The 20,761-nt window shown below is 40.2% G+C and overlaps 1 protein-coding gene across 1 annotated transcript in view; it reads left to right on the plus strand.

Annotated features, from left to right (window-relative positions):
- snx29 (sorting nexin 29) overlaps window positions 1-20,761 on the plus strand; it is a 107,046-nt gene that overhangs the window by 61,732 nt on the left and 24,553 nt on the right. Inside the window, exons 16-18 of the mRNA XM_026351345.1 lie at window positions 1,253-1,369; window positions 3,263-3,318; window positions 3,735-3,816. Coding sequence (XP_026207130.1) covers window positions 1,253-1,369; window positions 3,263-3,318; window positions 3,735-3,816 — 255 coding nt within the window. The remainder of the gene's footprint in view (window positions 1-1,252; window positions 1,370-3,262; window positions 3,319-3,734; window positions 3,817-20,761) is intronic.

Here is a 20,761-nt window from a genome sequence, read left to right on the forward strand (position 1 = left end):
GGTCAGTGACCGCAATCCATCTTAAAGCCCAGACTGCTCAGGTTCGTTTCACAACACCATTTCAATTCCGATATGTTTAAAGTGTAAAGGTCCCACACTGTGCAAAAAAGTTATGTTTTCCAGTCCTGTTTAATTCGAGGAATTATTGTCCCATGAAAGGAATTGCATTATGATGGAATCTTTATATTTAAAAAATCTGTTGGTTAGATGAGACGACTGATGCTTGTCTGCGAACGTTAAGGCTACCACGAGCATTCAGTTAGCTAACCCTAATATTCACCTGCTTGTACAATATTACAGGGGTTAAGGCTTTCCTGTTCCTGATTCCTCATCACATGCACACTCACACTTGTAATAAAGCTAAAATTAGTTTTATTAAATTTCAGAAATGAACTTGAAACAAGAATCAACTTTTACAAAAAACAGTAAAATATTCAGTGAACTTGGTTTCAGTTGTTTATGATGATCATCAGCATCGTAGTTATTACATAAGAGTCCTCTCCTCCTCTTTTGCGGCTGTGTGTGGTTTCTTAAATGGGCTGTGAATAAGTTAATGTATGGAGGTCGGTGTTGGAGCAGCGGTGGCGCGGCGGCGCGGCTCACCTGTCAGCCAGCCACCGGGCTCTGCCAAAGCGGCTGTGACAGCAGGTGTCCTCCATACAGCACAGTGTGTGTCACAGCTGTCAGTCTTCTGACAGAGACCTGTCCACATTGTCCAGCCTGGTTAGGCAGACAGGCTGGAGAACACACACACACACACACACACACACACACACACACACATAATAGATTGGCCATATTCGCATGAGCACACACATACATACACACGTGAATAACGCCGTGTCAAGGTTAGTTAGAGCTGAAGACAATTGATTAGCAGGTTGGCAGGAGTCTGACTGCTTAAGATATGAAGTGACTTCACCCCTCGCTCCCTCGCCTTGTGTCTGTGTCTGTCTCTCACCCCTCTCTCCCTCCCATGTCTGTGAGGGGTTTGACTGTTCCCCAGAATCTGTCCTGCTGTCAACATTCATTACATCTCACCTGGAGTGCTTCTACCATTTGTGTGTTAAACTCAAATTGTATTACACTGAAATGTATTCTTGAATGTTCCCGTGCTGCACATGATGTTGTTTACATCATTTTCTCTTGTCTAATATTACAGAATTCTCTCTTATATAACTGTGATTATTTTATTTTAAGTGCCTTTTCTTGTTTTCTTCTTTCTGTCTGTCTGTTTGTTTGTGTGCTGCAGGTGGCCGAGATGCACGGTGAGTTGATAGAGTTTAACGAGCGCCTGTATCGTTCCCTCATGGCCAAAGACCACCTCATTGTCCAGATGAGACAGGAACTCATTGACCTGAGAGGACCGGTGAGTGATTGGACAGGCGCACGCTGGTGTCCCCTCTCATTTGTTTTCTCTGCAGGTTTTCTCTTTTCCCTCCTTCCTGTCGTGTTGCCCTGCCATTTCCTTGACTCTTCTAGTGATTTTGTTGGATTTTCATCTCCTCTCTCCACTTTTTGTTTTTGCACCAGTCCCCTGCTCGTTTTTCTCTCTTGTCAATGGCTGCCAATAACAGTTAACTGCACTTCTCTTGTGTCTTGTGTTTCATTTTTATTTGGCTCTGCTGCACTGCTGTTCACAGAGATAATCTGTCAGTCAAACAGCGTGGCCACTGCTCACCTGTTTCTGCTTCTTTGCTGATGAAGTTTGATTTTCTGGACGCGACTGCCTATCCACTTCTTCTACTAAAACTCAGCTCAAAGAAACTACTTTTTCTCACTTCTTCACTAAGTCATCGTCTACAATAACAACCAGCACACACAGAGTGCCAACATCTGGTCATGCTCAAGAGAGCTTGAAGCAGTCACAAACACACACACTGTCCACAGTGTGAGTTCATACACCAGCAGTGTTGGCAGCCCCAGGCTGAAGATAGGACCTCTTATCCCTCAGCCTCAGCTCTGCTCTGCTGGACCGCTCACTATGTCTATGTGTCTCCTTGTCTGTGTGTGTGTGTGTGTGTGTGTGTGTGTGTGTGTGTGTGTGTGTGTGTGTGTGTGTGTGTGTGTGTGTTTGTGTGTGTCCATGTCTGGCTCCTGATTATTGCATGATTCCAGCTTCCATGAGCTGCTGCAGATGACAAACCCTGGTCACTTTATCTCTGCCTCTATACCTCACTGTGTCTCTTTCTCTGTCTCACTCCTCTGTTGCTTTCTGTGTGTGTGACTCTTGGAGGGTTTCATCAAAGCCCGGTGGCTGGAGACCTCACTCATGTGGCTTTTGTGACAGTGTTTTTGCCCACATTTAGATAGATTCTCTGTGGGAGAACCAAGAAGCTGACCGGCCAGTTTTGGATGAGAGAGATGGGAAGACACACACACACACACACATGCTCTTTTTTGCACACAGACACACACTTATCCAGAAGGCCAACATCTGGGCCTGGTCATATGGTTCCTCAAGGGACCTTGAAGCAAAGCGTGAAATAAATCGCAGGCTTGATGAACTCACGCACATCAACACAATGCACATACAACTGTGTAGTGTGTCACTTTAGGACAACCACTGCTGCCCAACAGCAGTAGAGGAGACTCACACACACGAGACACATATGTGCACGGAGAGGAGCTCCAGATGTTTATCTACGATGTGTAAACACTATATATCTTAGTGGTTTCCAATCTGTTTTGTCTCCGTACTGTACCCCCACACCCCTCTTTAATATATCTTTTATATAATCTGGAATATACAACTGAAAGAGTACTTTCAGTTGTATATTCCAGAAATGTTAAAAGTTAGTTTATTTGAAAGTGTATGTTATTTGTACAGCTCTATTGAAAGGTTACTGTTACAGTATGTTTTTCATAAAATTAAAATTAAATTAATTAATTAATTTGTTAATTTGTTTGCTAATGTATCTATTTAGTCATTTCACAAAGCTAACTTTACTGATGGAAACCTTTAGATAAAATCAAAAGTCAAAATAACTGTTTAAATGGTTTATTTATTACTTTCAGCCAGTTCACTTGGATAATGATGTCTGCTGTTTATAAATTGCTTTTACATACGTGACAGCCACTAAACCATTGCTCTAACTTTTTATCTTGTTGGCTTTCACACATTCTTATCACAACACACTGAGAATCACTGTCATATTGGACAGAACACATAATATTTGTGTATAAATTTGTGCAGATTGTACTGAATGTCTTTTTTCCCCTCTCTTACTCTCCATCAATGTGTCCTGTCTCATTCCCTCAGGTTCCAGGTGATTTAAGCCAGACGTCAGATGACCCCAGCCTGTCAGATTTTGAGACGTAAGAATATATCTCTTTTAATTTTCCTCTATTACACTCTGTCTTTCTCTCATTCCTTCTTCAATCCTTTGCACTTATAAATTCAGTTTCTCTTGTTTTGGAGGTTGTAAGAGCTTCATCTCATCAATGCAAAATATATCTTGTCTGGGCATAATTAAATTTAAGTTATTTTTTCTCACATTTACCTGTGAACACAGCTCAAACGCAGGTTGATTTCATACATTCATTCATTCGTTCCACTCTCAGTTCATGACCAAATTAGATTTCGAGGTGTTTTACCAGAGTGAGCTGTAATTTGCTGTAGCTGTCCAAGCACAGTACTGACACACTGTTGATGTTGCTGCTGCCAGTGATAATGATAATGATGATGATAATTACGACAGCAGTGAGGACGGTTTGTTGTTTGTGTCACTCAGGGCTCATCGTGCGCTCATCAACGTGTGGATCCCCTCTGTGTTCCTGCAGGGCAGAGCTGCCAATGCTTACCACGTCTATCAGGTACCTTCAGCCACAATATCTCTCTGTCTAAGCAGCTTGTTTTGTTTACTAGGGAAAACTAGAAAGTAAGTCATTTTGAAAGTCATTTTGTCTGGACGTATTGATTTATTCACATTTGACTGTGCTTGATATGTTATATTCATAGTGGAGAACCATGCCCAGGGGACAAAGACATAATAGTTTGCAGTTTTTTGTGATCATTTTTATTGAAAAACAGACAGTACAATAAAGGAAAGGAGTTAGAAGTTCATTAAGCCACAGAGTGAGGGAACGAATGAGCAAGCTCTGAAATAATTATACATTAGCATTTGCATACATTAGCAAGTTTGCATTAATACCTCATCATCAGTGTTCATTAGCATCATTCCATTCAGTTTTTTTTTCTCCACAGTCAACTTTAGTCAAGTAAACACAAACAAAAACACAACACTTCGCTGACTCATCTTAGATTTTTGTAGACGCGGCGAAATCTGCCATCAACCATCCTCAAGATAGAGATGTTGGTCACTCCATTGCTGTGGTTTAGACTAAAATCTGTCAGTAACTCTGACAGAACAACTTTCAAAGTCCAAGGTTAAGGTACATCAGTGTCAGATCTCACCATCAGTCAGTGTTTGAGCCAAAGTGGACTTAATGGGAAACGATTGAGGAGGACTTCAGTCGGTACAATACAATCTTAAGACTGTCAAGGCATTCTGCAGCGAAACATGCTGTCTGCTGTCAGAAAACTTCTCTGTCTCAGGTCATAGGTCCTCCAACAGGATAATTATATTAATTTATTTATATTTAACTATTTAGACCTTATATGAGTCCTGATCATATTGAACATTTGTGGAAAGAGCTCAAACATACAGTCTGAAGAAGGCACCCTTCAAACCTGAGACCGTTGAAGCAGTTTGCTTGTGAGGAGTCGGCCAAAATACCTGTTGATAGGTGCAGAAGTCTCATTGAGAGTTACAGAAATTGCTTGATTGCAGTGATTGCCTTTATAAGGTTGTGCAATAAAATATTAACAGCCAACAATTTTGTCCACGTCTGTAGCGTTTGACTGTGACAGTCCGTTTTCTGTGCTGTCATCCTTCCAGCATAGCTGGGTTTCCCTTGTCATCGATTGGTGCCTTTCTAAATCAATCCCAAAATAGTGACCTGCTGCAGTCTGTGCCACCTCTATGTTTGTTACAGCATTTACGCCAATAGTAATAGCACTACTCCACTTAGCTAAAATAGTGGGTCCTGAGCTCTGTGCCAGGTACTTATCTAAGTAAGGTGTATTGGGAACTGGACTCAAGAGTAGCTTAACAAACCAAACTGCTGCTTCTCCTTGCATCTGTCAAGTTATCGAGCAAAGTAGACAACGGTGGCTCATTCCCTGTGTGACTGTTTTACTGTGTCTGTCACATTAACAAGGTGTTACACCTCAGCCGTCCCCCAGTTCCCTCTGTGAGACAGAAAGACAGAAACACACACACACAGAAATTCAGTTCCTCAGTTCAGCTTCTTGACACACACACAAGCACACTGACACACATGGATAAACACACGTGTGTATAGTGGTAAACACACGAATATAATGTTCATTGGATGGAATACACGCAACAGGGAGGAAAAAACACACATACCTGCTGAGGTATTTACAGAAACTGATAAATACAGGTCAGACAAACACGCGGATACAGATGGCTACACATGCAAGAGCTGGTACAGTAGACACATGTGTCATTCTGTACAGATTCATTTGCCGTACAGACTAGTGCACGCTCACATGCTCTCTCTCTCACACACACACACACACACACACACACACACACACACACACACACACACACACACGCACACTATGCTGTTATCCACTCAGTTGCCAGGAGGTACATCTATAATGTTAGTCAGTGTAAAACCATATGGGACGGGAAGAGACAGGTGACACATCCTCGGCACTAACTGATAGTCAGGACTGGCTGGTTACTGAGCCGAGCCCAGCTCAACTCATACATAATAGATGGATATTCACAACTTGGGGCTCGAACTGAGAGCTGTTTGACATCTATTTGTGTGAAATTGTCTCCATTATCCTGTCAGGGTGAAAACATGATGATTGATTTTAATTCCTCTTGTTCACACTATATTCAAACATTAAAAAATATTTGGACGTTTCATGTGTTGAGATGATAACTGACATTTTTGGCACTTGTAGTGTTAAAATAAAACTGTAGTGAAGGAAGCAGTCCACTGCAAGATTGAATGACCCTTGTTAAACCACATACAATGGGTCGTTTCACAGTTGTTCACACTGTGTCTCAGGTGGTCACAGGGACACACATGAAAGCCAGGTGGAACAACAGGTGGCCAACAAGTGCTAACCACTCCGTGACTCCACAGGGTTTATAAGCCTGCGATTTCAGCTGGTCACCCAGAACTTATAAAGCCTTCTGAATAGAAGGCAAAATGTCTACAAGAACTTAAAACAAGCCCAATTGATACTGAACGGCGATTTTGGGATAACCATGACGTGGGTGACCGAGAGTCTTCACAGACATGCAGAGCCATGGTGAAAAAAGGAATAACAAGAATGTTTTCATAACTGGTTGAACCATCTTTTTCAGCAATAACCTTGTAGAATTTCTTTATGTAGCTGTTGGTAAGACCTTCACAAATTCAGGAGGAATTGTGAACTATTCTTCCACACAGAATGGCTTCAGCTCAGCCACATTCTTAGGACGTCTGGTGCGAATGGGTCTTGTAATGAGGTCCTTCCGTAGCATCTCTAGGGGATTGAGGTCTGTGCTCTGACTGGGCCACTGCAAAAAGCAGATTATATGTCCCTAAAGCCATTCTGTAATAGATTTACTATGATGTTAAGGCTCATTGTCGTGCTGCATCACTAGATTTCTACTGAGCTTCAGCTCAGTGACTGTGGTGAACATCAGATTAATTTCATGACTAATTAATGCAGAAAACTCAGAAATTGCAGAAAGTACCATTACTTTTTACTTGCAACTATATCCTAATCAGTATATCAGTCAGTCAATGCCTGAACCAGCAGGATTTAATCGGTTCGGACAAGTGAAAATGTGGTGCCCCTGAGCTCCTGTGGAGCTTCTCTGAGCCTGTACTGTACAGTAGGTCAGTCTTCTTGGCAGTCATAGCTTCTTCCAAGTGTTTTTGAAACTGGTTTAGCATTAAGTAACTAACCACTGACAAACAATGAAATAAATCAGTGTCATCTGGAAGTCATCTAGGAAATCCCATTCTTTTGAAAATAAATTAAATATATATGGAAATACAGTATATTGTAAAAATAGTTTGCTTTAGTATGTTGTAGATATTGGCCAAGCTTTGGGCTATCATCAATGTCCACCTGCAGATTCACGTTTGTGGATCAACTCCAGCATCGATCCTGAACATTTTTTCATGTGTTGCACTGATTTAGCCTAGTTTCCCCATCTCAGTAGAGAGTGTGTGAGACTGCTGTCCAGCCCTGGAGCTGGTATAAAGCGCAGCCCATCTGGTGTATTGGATATTTCCCTTCCCAGAGCTATATTCGTCTAATGGTTCCCTATGGAAACAGCCTTTGTTCTTAGACAGGCTAATGGATGGCCAAGGTTACTGGAGTCATTGTTGTTAAGGTGAGGTTGTTATGGTGATTGAACACCGAGCCAACACTCTTAAAGACCTGAGACTATTAAGAGGAGAAGGCAGGGGTCTCTTTAAAATACCCTGAAGCAGATCCCTAGACTTTTTCCCTAGTCTTTATCTCATTCTTGAACTTGCACACACATGCATATGCTTGCAAAATTGAACCAATGATGAGCGCAATGAGCCATAGCCGAAGTAGGAGAGGGTTTTGGGAGGGAATGGGATTTTAGTCAGGTCACAGCAACCTTGTGGTTAAAAAAATAAATACACTAACAGCTCTATGCCGCTGCTTAACTCAGTCGGAGGAGGAAAAGCTGATCTAATGACAAACTCTCACATGGCGTGTGTTCCTAAGTGTCTGCTTCATCTCTTTCCCTCCAGACCCAGACCTCCTCCTTTTTTAGGCATCGCGATCCCTATCCCTTTCCTGTGCTAGATTGCATGACATTATGGTGCGGGAAAAGACAGCTTGTACTCCTTTTTTCTCTTTTTGGTCTTCTTCAGGGCAGCTTTCTGAAATGACTTCCATCTAAAGCTCAGTAAGGCCTGTGGATGGATAAAGAGAGACAGACAGAGATGGAGAGTCAGAGACTGATGAATTTGCTCCATTATCAGTTGGGTTTTGCTCTTTGTGGAACACTGTGCCTCTGAGCCTTCATCCCTCCCTGTGCCTCTTTTCCCCTTTCTGAACTCATAATGAGAGAATTATACTGGCCGCGGCAAACTGGTGTCTCTCTCTCCCACACAATGCCAACAATAGAGGATATTATGAGAGGAGAGAAAGAAGCATCATTTGCACTTTGTCAATGAACACAAGGAGTCATTTGGTGTGTGTATGAGCGCCTGTGCTTTCATTACCTGTGTATTTTAGGCTGGTATAGCGGCTTTAAAAGAACATCTTTTGGAAACTGATGAGGTACTCTTTTCTTTTTCAAACACATTAGGTGCTGGCCAGTTGGATGTTCTCTTTATCTGAGGTGTGGTTATCACAGTGTGTACAATAGGGCAACCTGCTAAAACATACACACAGAATAAATATAGACTTTGGGGAAAAAGAGTAAAGTTTGGAGTGTGCATTGCAAATTGGGTACAAATTGAGCATGCTTACATTGGGTAATCAGGTTAATCCAAGAAACTGGGGAAGACATGCAAGTGACCTTGTTTCTGTAAATCCACATTTACATGCAGCAAGTAGTTTTTTGTCTCTACCCTGTACATATTATGGAAGCATTGCTCACAGGCTGTATATTGAGTGTGTGTGGTTACCGATTGACAGCATAATGAGTGAACGAGCACATATCTAGCACACAGCAACTGTCCAAAAAAACAAAAACAAAAAAAAGAATAAAACAATAGAAACATGTTTAGACTTCAACAGGTCACTTTGTGTTACTTACAATTTTAGTTAGATTTTATGGGGGACTTAAATAAGATGAGACATCACTTCATGTTTTGGTCTAGCAACTCCACAGCACTACTTTCCCTATTTGCAGTCCTTAATCATGCATGTGCGCGTTCATAAAAAGCCAATTAGAAACTCGGTTACGCAAATACATAGCAAAGAAATTGGCATTCTCCAGGTGAAATCTACCTGGGGAAATTGCGTTTCTCTAATCCCCTACTGCTGATTACAGAAACCACGTTTCTCATTTACATGACAGTCAAGAAATCAACTTCCTGCAGAAAGCCAATTGTAACCAGGTTACTTAAGGACATGCAAACACAAAGTCAGTGAGCTTTATAGGTACTGCAAGACTTTAATGCTGTTGGATAGAGGCAGTCTAGCAGTTTTGTCATTTTCAGTCTTTGTGCTAAGCTAAGTGGCTTTAGGAAGTAGATTTTTATTTAAGCTATATACTACTGCTCAAAGGGTTGGCGTCACTTAAAATATTGTTTTTTAACTACAATGTAGACATTGCTAATGCTCTACATGACTATTGTAACTGGAAATAGCTAATAAATAAATAATAATAATTTTTCTAGTGGAATATCTACATGATTTGATATGGTGGAGTCACATGGGCATCGAATGAAGTGTTTCACCACTTCACAACGAAAACACTAACATAAAAAATGTTATTTGGCTCAAGATAATTTACATTTTTCTTCCAGACACTCTGGAGTAGTCACGCTGACACGCTTACTGCTGTGATGCAGTCTGATGGGAGCTTTCAGGTTGTTGATTATGATTGCCAGTTTTCATACCTGTGGTGTCGCGGCTGCTGTTGTCATTGAGCTATGATAAAGTTTCTCTGGCTGTCTAAGAAAGGAAAAACGTAACTGTGGTTACTTGACAAGTTGCTTGTAAGTGTGAACTCCAGGTACTGTAAATGCAGTTCCCTTTGCCAGATTATAGCATGTCTTACCTAAACACAAAAAAACATCCTCACATCCCAGCTGAGGAGCTACATACAGCTATACTAATCATTACTCTAAACACACATATACATGCACTGCTAATATGTCAGTGATGTCAGGACAACACGAAGTGTGAAAAGTTTATTTTTCTACGACTTCTAATAACTTGTAGGACACAATAAATCAATATAGAATTGCAGCTAAGTCACCTTCATGTTTTTCCTCAGTATCTCAGCTGAATGTTATTTAAGAGCTTTGGACCAGCAAACTCCCTGTGTTTACTGCCCCTTTCATGATTTTAGCCGCTTATCATCATCCATCTCTCCACCTCTCCCCCTCCCACTTTACACAGCTTGTTGTTGTTTATTATCTGCGACTCAGTCCTTTCTTTCCTTTTTCACCCACACTTTTTTATTGGCCTCTCTTCCATTCTTTTATCAATCTTCTCCCAATCATTTTCCATTCTTGGACAGGTTGGGAGGCTGGTGTTACTCTTGATGATGAGTTCCAGGACAAAACGAGTGGGACCCTCCCACCTCCACAGTAGTTTGACAACAACAATGAATCACACATTTAACTTGACACTGCTTCCCACAAGACAAAACTGAACACTTCTTAGCTGTATTTTACCCACAGAGGAAATAAACGAGGGACTGTTTACAGCAAAATCCCATTTTGTTTAGATACTTATGTAGTCGTGCACCCATCAGCTACATTCACATTACACAGACTTTGATTCTCTATTCACGTTGTCAGTCATTTGTGCTGTGTTCACTGTCATATGTGAAACACAGGCAATATGAGAAGTGAGATGTTAAAAAAAACAAAAAAAAAAACATAAATTCTGATCTGATTGTTACGGAAGCAGTTGTGTAACCAGAGACTGAATCAGATCTAAGACCTCATACTGTATCCAAGCCAGATTTTATATGAAAGGAGTTTGTGCATGTCTGAGTTACTTGGAGGCAAAAAAAAGTCAGATTCGAAACATATCATCATATATTTTGAACATAGCAAGCACTGAGTAAAATGTCATACAGCTTCAATGAAGTATACATCACTGTTTACATTTTAGAGTCACTTCTACTGAAATCTACTGATTTTTTTTTTTAAAGAAAAGCACATTGCTATTCCACTGAAATAACACCAAATGGATCAGAATACAGTATAGGTATTGTATTTGTACTATTTCTTACTAATTAGATACATAACATACAAAAACAGACCCCTCACAAGTCCTCAATTGACAGATTCATTCAACAGTGATTCCAAAAGACTAGACCCAAAGTCAAGTAAAGAGAAAACAGTGGGATGCTGCCTTCTAGGCAGAGTTTTAAAGAAAAAGATATATCTCATAGTGTCCAATAAAAAGATTAGCTCTGGACAGGGGAAGGAAAAAAAGTGAATCTAATTTTGAGGTGGCCAGATCACAAAAAGTGACATTAGCAGCATGTTGGAAGCAATGTGATGTCCCGGGCCTGTTTTGGTGGTGGTAAAGTGGGACATTTGTACAGGGTTAAAGGGGTTTTGAAGAAAAATGGTCTATCACTCTATTTTAACATCATTCCATACCCAGCATTTTGGAACCAATTAAGTCCAATAACAGGACAATGGCCACGGCTCCAAACAATCGGTGTACGTTTGTACACTCCACTTACATTGCTAATGGCATACCAACAGTTTATGGAAATTGCAGTATGCAGAGTGTTGAGAAGTTTTACCTCTGACCAACATTTCATTGGCTGTTTTACATATACATTTAATAGATACAGTATACAGTATATTCCAAATGAGTTATGCCCTTTTATCAGCAAAAAGCTGAGGCTATATTTTTCATACAGTGTCAGTGTTTTTCATACGGACAAGTCAAAGGCTCACTGCTTTAATTATGCTAATTAGACTGGATAATATGTACTGAAACTTTTCTCACTCTATTCTTCTATTTTTCACATCTTTGTTCTACACTTTTTCTATAGAAGAGCATCAAATGTAAGAGATACTGCTGGTTAAAAAAAAAAAAGTGCACGTACCTTTGTTTTTTTTGGCTTATTCTCTTCTTCGTATGCACTACAGTACCTTTTACTGGAGCTTTTTTGTAGTTTGCAGAAAGAGAGTGAATGAGGGTCCCAATTAATAGAAGTTACATAAACCATCTTTGGCTTCCCTGTGCCCCGCAAAGCCTGCTAAAGCCTTTAATATGCACTGTATGAAACCACATAAATCAACCACTCAATGAATAATTGAGATGTCCTCACTGACATGCTTTTAGACGTGTGCACCGCTGCTTCTGATGAACGACCATACCCAAGAGAAATGCTATGTGGGAAATGTGCTGGTACTGGTAATTTCTGTATAAGCCATTGGGTAGAGCTGGGTTAACTTGGGAGACTTGTGACTGCTGAGGCAGTAAGCTTTACATCCAGACCTGCTCACTGTGAGTTGCTCTGATTAGCCAGAGGCTCAGACCGCATGGCGATGGGCTGCTTTAGCAATGCAGATGAGATAATCCATTCATATGTATTAATCTGAACTTTCAGCGTGTGCGTGTAGTTGAGTGTATGCGCCGATGTTGGATTGAAAGACAGATGGATGTTCTGTTTTTAGATAATGCTGATGAGCTTATGGACATTTTTTCAGCATGTCTGTGTGTTGCCATGCACGTGCAGAAATTGGACGTGCACGTGAATGATTATGGTTATGATAATGGCTCGATGGTGACAGAGGGAGATAACTATTATGTTGATGATGGTAATGATGAATGTTTTACAATGATGATGATGATGATAATTACAATCGTCTTGGTCTTACATCCATCAGTCACACATTAAACACCCTCAGGAAGGCACAAAGACTGGTTTTACTACTGCATACTGCAGCATGGGCAGCACATCAAATTCAGTATCAGTGTAATTTACATTACATTTCCATTTTAGGCACTTAAGATATCTATCTTATACTGAGCAATTCAAAATGGGAAAGTTCAGTGTCTTGTTTGATGGCTCTTTAACAAGATGCTTATCTGTGGGACCTCTATTGGCAGTAGCACGGCTTGCAGCTTTGACCAGAAATATTAAATATGATGATAACTATATACATGTAATTATAAAGGTATTTCTTAGCTTTAGCATAAAATAAAACTTTAATCAAACTGTATTACCTGCTGGGTACTCTTTTTAGGTGTTGGTTAGCTAATTTTCTTATATGAACAACATATGGAAGTTTCTTTTTAAAACACCTTTGTTTTAATTGGATACATTGATTTTGGAAAATAAACAAAGTCTGATACTGATATAAAAAGATAGCGTGATTTTCAACTGTGCAGTCATTTTGTATTTTGTTATGCTGTTATGTTGCATGAAGAGACAGAGGTATGAAACACACCTTATAATACACTGCATACTAAATACCACCTCTAAAATTAGCACTGAGTAAAATGTACACATCCAGATGTAGTCAGAAAACTTATTTCTTATTAACTCCTAAGGTATTACAGTACTGTGTTTTTGAAATCAATGACATTGTATCAGTCTTTTATTGTATATACGCAATATGAGCCCATAAAACCACACTGGATTGGTATAAAGCCCAGAATCCTCTAACAGCCTATAATTTGGAGTAATGGTGTCTGTTTCAGGGGATTTTTCATTTTGCCGCACAGTGTCTAACACCTGTATATTGAGTTGAGGCGTTGTTCTGCTGATAAGTGCAGCAGTCTTCTTCAACATGCAGCTCTTTTCCTCCCTTCAACAGTGTCTTTGTCTCTATGTCGTCCTTATTTTAAGCTTATTCAACACAGCAAGGAAGCACAGAGCTGTGCGGGCTCTTTAAAGATGCCCAACCGTCAGAACAGAGGTGAAGTCCTGCTGCGGGAAAAACCTACTCTAACATCTTCAAAGATGTGTTAGCAGGTGGAAAGGGGATGTGAGAGGTGAGATGGGGACTTTTCTGAGTTTTCACTTCCTGTGGGGATAGCAACAGTGGAATCAGGATTTTACTGGTGACGGGCTTGTCCTTTTAGAGTCTATGATCATCCTGGCTTTAGCACCAACATGTGATTAGATCTTGGTTGGAATACAAATGTCAGTCTGCCACATGTCCCCTCTCTCCTCTGCTCTTTATACTCCTTCTGCCTTTTTACTCTTAATTTATATTTACCCATTTTGTTTGGGTACATATTGTCTGCCTCTCATGCTTTCTTTTTCCCCATCATTCCACTTTTCCCTCCCTTTTTTCTGTCCCATTCAGTTCTGTATGGCTCTGCATCATCTTCTCCCCAGCCTTACCCCCAATCATTTGCTTACTGGCTTTCTTGCTTTGCAAATGCATTCGATGATAGAGGAATAGTCTCCTGTCTTGAATTCATTTTTTGTCAAGTGCTTGAGGGGGGGCACACAAAGAGAAGTTGGATGGAAGGACTTCACAGAATGTCGTGGTAGACAAACAGAACAGAGTAAAGGAAGAAATTGTGACAAAAGACAGAGATGTGACTTTTCTCGTTTTCCTCCCACTGTGGCTTCAGACAGTTCTTCCAAGATAGCCTGCAACTTAGACATTGAGCGGTCGCATCTAGTTACCACCTGCTGGTTTTAAAGAACTTGAGCCGAGTCCTCGAATGATAAAAAGCTTACAGTGTCTGGTGTATTAATGGCTGTTCTGTATGAGAAAGAGAACCTGGAAAATAGAGTTTAAAGAGCCTTTCTTCACAGCTCTCATCAGCTGTTGTTGTTTTCCTTGGCCAGTGTGTGTACATTGCTCAGCGCACCAGAGATTTCTTTCTTTGAGAAGTTGCTCCTCATCGCATGCTGCTGAGAAGTTGATTCTGATTGTGATGGATCCTGTATTCATTTTAAATAATGATACATATACTGTTAATGTTCATGCTGTCTACTAACCAGCCCTATTCTCCTCATTAAAAATTAATCTCATGAAAAATTCTTTCACAATCACCAATATACACTTAGGGATTGGTAGTAGGTGTTTGCTAAGATCTGTAGAGTGCTGTGACATTTGCTTCATTTCAGACAGTGATATATGAAATTGTATTTTTAATAATAGGTCCCTTGCACATTTAGGAGCTGTTTTGACATAGAAATAGGCTTTGGTAGTCACAAAAAATTAGTAAAAAGCCCTCCCTGCACACTCTCAGTGCAGTTATTACATTTTAATGATAGGGATCCTCCTTGAAACATCAACTGCTCTTCTTTTCTCACATTTTACAGGATAATGGAGTAAAGTAAATACACACCCTGCACGAAACCAGCAATAAAAACAAACGTCAAATGTCAGTGCTACTGCTGTTATTTTTTTTAATTTCAGGAACTTAAAAAGTAGAAAATAATTAAACAGTAATCTGCATATGCAAACATTTGGGGCGCCCCTCAAGTTGTAAAACACTGGTCCATACCAGAGCTTTCTAAATTATTTTTCACTTCAAACCCTGGTCTACAATAAGCAACTGATAGAAAACCTGAAAATGAAGCTACTGTATCTAATGTCTACTAAGCAGTGGGAGGCGACAAAAAGACACCGAAGCTCTTCCAGCTTGAAATACTTCCTGCCTAAAACAATGGTTAAGGGGAGATGGAAAGGTCAAGACCTAGAAAGGGTCTTGAAAAAAAACCTTCAGATGAAACTGCTCATCTGCTGAACAGAAAAATAAAACTGCTGTTTTACGACCTTCTTTACAAGGAGCTGCAGGAAGGTCGAGCTGACACCAGAGCACTGGTCTGATGTTCCACTGTTTCAAAGTGCAGAGTTAATGCATAAACAGGTTTTATATGGAAGAGTCACCTTGCATACAACCTTGAAACAAAAGTCAACAGCTGAAATTGATAAAGCAACAAGGCAGAAACAAGTGCTGAAGACATAAAGTTAAAATTGAACTCTATGACTACATTCACCACCTTCCCAGCTGTTATTTTCATGGGTTGTGTGGCAGCCAGTGTCACAGGCTTGATTGCACAGACAGAGGGAATACATGCCACTAAATATCAGAGAATTCTGGATGCAAATATGCAGTAGATGTAGAAAGAAGAGCCTGGCTTCTAAAACACAGCAGTGATCCAAAGAACCTTGAACCTCAAAATCTACTATGAACTTTTTCTATAACAGTCTGATGCTTTTGGAACGGCCCTCTTCAGTCTTCCAACTTGAACATCACAGAAAACCTTGGGGATAACCAAAACATGCTGTGCATACAAGGCAACCTAAATATCAAACCAAATATCTTAGAACTTCAAGTGATCGGTAGGATGAGTGAATGAAAATCCCTAAAGCAATAATAGAAAGACTGTCAACAGTTAGTATTTTCACAGTGAAACCTGCCAAACAAGGGGTTATTAAGCTACTAAGAAAATAATTGAATAAAAGTATAATTATTTTCCATTTTTGAAGTTCACAAAGTGCACCCAAAGTGTGCCCGAAATTGTGCGTACAACTGTATCTGGCTGGTGGCAGAGGCATATTTTCCTGTGTTTTAACAACTCACAAAGCCTCCAGCCATCTTCCTCAAGCAGAGACAGAGTCTGTATGACACACAAAGCTAATGTCTTTATTTTGTCATCCTAAATAAATATCTCAGGTTTATCAGTAGAATGGGAGTCGCTGAATGTGCATGACCAAAGACCCGGTGGGAGGCAGTGGAGGAGCAGAGACATCACTTCAGCCAGTGGAAGGGTCTAGTTCAGCATACAAAGAATATTATAGTCCTTGCAGCACCACTGAATCCATGAATCAAACTAATCAAAAGCAGTAGTCTGTTGGTGTTTGGTGCAGCAGCTTTGTCACTTTCATTGATTTCCACTTAGCCACAGAACAATGGTATTTGGATTAAGTGCCGCCCGTTGTTTCATCACGCTGTCACTTTGATGCCAGCAGTTGGTTCTTGATTTCTTTGTGCACGCAGTCATTCAGTCAGACATTCATTTTACCATCTAATCAGCCATTAGTTTTGAAAAGCAAGTATGCTCAGAAGAAATGCTTGGTTGTTTTCCCATCCTCACACCAATGTTCTCTCCTCCTCTTCATTCCTTTTTTCCTTGCCCTTGCACCTATTTTTTGTTTTTCTTCTTTCAGGTTCAGCTGTAGTTGCCCTCTGTTTTCGATGACTTAACTTTCTCCACCTCCTCTCCAGTCTGTCAACTACATTCTTCTTCCTCCCCTCTTTTTTGTCTCTTTCACATCTCCTCTCCTCACAGTATCTAATTCAGTAGGATGTCAGGAGCAACGGTGCTCTAAAATAAACACCTTTACTGCAGTCAAGGTAGTAATCACCCTCTCTTATTCTGCATTTCTTTTGGCATCGTCTCTGTACTCCTGATTCTTTCTCTCACTAATTTTCTTTGCCTTTACAGCTTTTTTTCATTACTTTAGATCTCAGAAGATTCATGCACATTACCTTGAAGGATTCTCCAACTTGTTAACTAGTAATCCGTAAGATTCTTGATTTTTGATTAAGGTGACATTCAGTGATCGCTTGTCACTGTGTTTCTTCTTATTTGCTTTCATAGGCCATGTTGGTTATTGCTGCGAAAATACAAGTTTTATACAGATTTTCATGGTCACCATGGTTGACCACCAGGCTGCTGGTGAGCATCTGTTGGCCTAGTTTTTGCGGTGTGTCTGTCAGTGGCTTGTTGAGTCGGCAGCAGACCCGTTGGTGAGCTGTTCAGCTCAGTGACACACATATGACAGATATGTTCTTGAAAAGACTCAGCTATAAACTGTCTGTGTTAAACTAATTGTTTAGTAAGCAACTGCCAAAAACTGCTTTATTTACTGTACAGTTTGTATATGTGGATTCCTACAGTAGGTCTTCTTCTTTCCCTTTTTGAAGAATACATCAACCACCACCTGCTGGTATAGGAAGTTATGTCATAAGTGCCACTCTTTGGCCCAGACAAATGGGACGCAGCAGTCTGTCTAAGTTACCTCTAGTTGTTGTCAGCTGTGTGTGTCACTGCCTTAAGGTTGATGTTTTACTTTTTAGTGGAATGTTCCAACATCTGTTGGACAGATTACCATGAAATTTGGTTACATCCATGATATCATTGTAAACTGACAGCATGGTTGTCTTTCTCTCCATATAGTTTTACTTTTATTATTGAAAATATTAATGAAATACTTGTATTATATTAGTCTGTCTGCAGTTTAATCCTATAGAATGTGAATTATCCAGTGGTTTCAGACAAGAAAGCACACATGTTTCTTTTCTGTGATTCTTTGCTGCTGCATCCTTTTTATACTTATGTCTTTCCCAGCCTTTAAATATGTATTATATTTTGCTTTCCCCTTTCCTAACTGTTGGTTCCTAGTCTGGCACTGAACACCAATTTTGCTTCTTTCTGGTCTGATCAACACTTTGAAGGGTGTTGGAACAGGTTAGTGGCAGATTCATCTTGATTGTGCTTTTAAAGCTGTGTAAACTATAGCCCTCATTAGTACACGTAGAACACAGTAGCTCTCTCAAAACACCAGTCATTTGTGTGATCTCGTACATTGTTCATCGAAGATGTCAGCCATCTTGTGCCTGTGTCTGGCATTTGCATAGTCTTCCAACTGTGAAGTGAGCAAGAGGGCTCTCTGTATGGGTCTCCTGTGGTGCTGGAAATGGGTTTGCACACAGCTTTTACCACAGTCTGAACTCCTACAGTTAGCCTGACTGTCAGATGGGGGAACAACAGACCAGGGTCTTCTCAGAGAGATACAGAATGGAGAGAGGCATCATTATCCATCTGCACTTTTCTGCAATTCCTAACTGTGATGACTACCCCTAGTTCCACCTGCTTGTTGGAATAGCCTGAGGCTAAAGATCCAGAAAAATGTCAAGCAAAGAAAAAGCTGCAATTATCTGCTCACAGACTTCCTGTTTCAGATCTTTAATTCTGAAGTTATTTCACGGTTTACAATGATTTATTTCCTCTGGAAGCTAACATGCTGTCTCTGTTACCCCGGATAAGGCCACAGAGATGGGTGACTGGTTTCCTTTCAGCTTTCACTTTGCATGTTCTCCTCAGCTGCATGGGGGTTTCCATCAAGTGCTGGAACTTCCTCCCATATTCCACGCACACAATTAGAAACTTTGAATCATGCATCATTGTGTGTGACTGTACGCAGAACTCACACTAGCTTGCAGCCGCTGAGATGTCTGCTAATTTGAATCTTATACATCTACAGTACTCTAAACTAGCTGGGAAAATGCAAAGCACAGCTGTTGTCATAGAGTCAACATTCAGGTGTAGTGGAAGGACAAAAGACACACATATGTGCACAAGCTGACATTTCTTGCATCCTATTTTTATTCATTTGCTGTCTTTTGGCCATTTTATTTAGGAGTTTGTCCAGCTCATTGAAATGGACATCTAAGAAAAGCTGAGCATTAAGCTTTCAAGACACAGCAGAGAACAAATGACAGTCATGGAAGATAATCACAAAGATTTCTGATCGTTATAGGGGCTAGAAAATGATGACACTTCGTCTACTTCAGTATTTAAAGTGTGTTTGAAATTAAAGATAACACAAGAGAGACATGATGTGCTTATTATTGAACTTCAGAGGTGCTGGAAGGTTGATTTTCTTAACCTTCCCCCACTACTACCTGTTTTTGTCCTAAGCTTAAAAGTGATTGCCTGTAGTTTCACATTTAATGGACAGATATATTTCCGAGCTGTTGACCTTTTTCAGTTGTCCATCTCATGTCTGCAGATTCTAAGTCATGATTGTCTCAAAGGTGCTACTCAGTGGAAACTGGGTCTTTACCTAAATAAGTTGAGGCAGTTGTGGGAAAAAGTAAATTATATCACAAAAAATCAAAGTAATAAAAGGTGGATGTTCTTATGTTGACTGAGTGAGGTCATATTCTAACCAAACTGATTATTATGCTTTGTCAGATCTTCTCATAACCCATTTAAACACTGACAATAGGACTGTGTCCATCACATTTGAGTTTTCAACAACAGCCAACAGTCCATTAACAATTTTCTATGAGGTCCCCCTGAACCATGATTAGAGGCCCTGTCTCTGTTTGAAGACAGCTTTTATTGGAGATATCAAAGCATCTAGCATCAGTGCTCAAATATTCAAGGATGCCGCAGTTTGGATGTTGCCAAGAATATTGTCGGTGATAATAAAAAACATTTTGTGATTCGTCGGGAGGAGGGAGCTGGTAGCTGTGTGCAGAGGCAAATGCGATGCCATAAATAAATATGCCAATGAGATGGTGTAAAGTGGATTAGGCTTGCTGTGCTAATACAGCCATATGTGAGGAGCTATTTGATGTCTGGGAAATTACAGACACTATAAGACTGATCTTTTCATCACATCTCATACAGTTCTTAATATATATACAGATCCAGGAGTCTACAGTATATAACATGTAGTATTTAGGGGCACTTTGCAAGATACTATATAGTGTCTACAGTATTGTTTATATTCACGGTGGATTATGTAGAAAATGCAATGGTGAAAAGTTACATTTTAATTGAGGAAATGTCACCCACACACACATTTATGTTTCGTAAAATTCGTAAAGTAAATACACTGTTATATTGTCAGTAAAGGGGGGATGCCGGAGCCGATCCCAGCTGTCACGGGGTGAAAACCGGGTACAGCCTGGACACATTGCTATATATCTCAGATCTGGTTTGTTAGATCCCTAATTAGACTTTAACTATGTCTGCAGATCACGTATGATCCAAACCGTATGTCCAGTCAGGTTATGTATAAGTTAATACACTGTCACTGCCGTTACACTACAATCCCCTAATGTATCAGGGGAGAACACAGACATAATAATATGTTACAAGATGCATTTATTGCTACTACTTTTAAATGCTCTCTAATAGGATACATAGGTGCTTGGGCACTCTGCATATAGATGTTTAACCATCATAAACTAGCAGGTACAGTCAACAGCAAAACAACTGAAGCACAGACATATCTGTAGTCACAATCCACA

The sequence above is a fragment of the Anabas testudineus genome, chromosome 19, assembly GCF_900324465.2.
Source record: "Anabas testudineus chromosome 19, fAnaTes1.2, whole genome shotgun sequence".
In the NCBI taxonomy this organism is placed as follows: domain Eukaryota; kingdom Metazoa; phylum Chordata; class Actinopteri; order Anabantiformes; family Anabantidae; genus Anabas; species Anabas testudineus.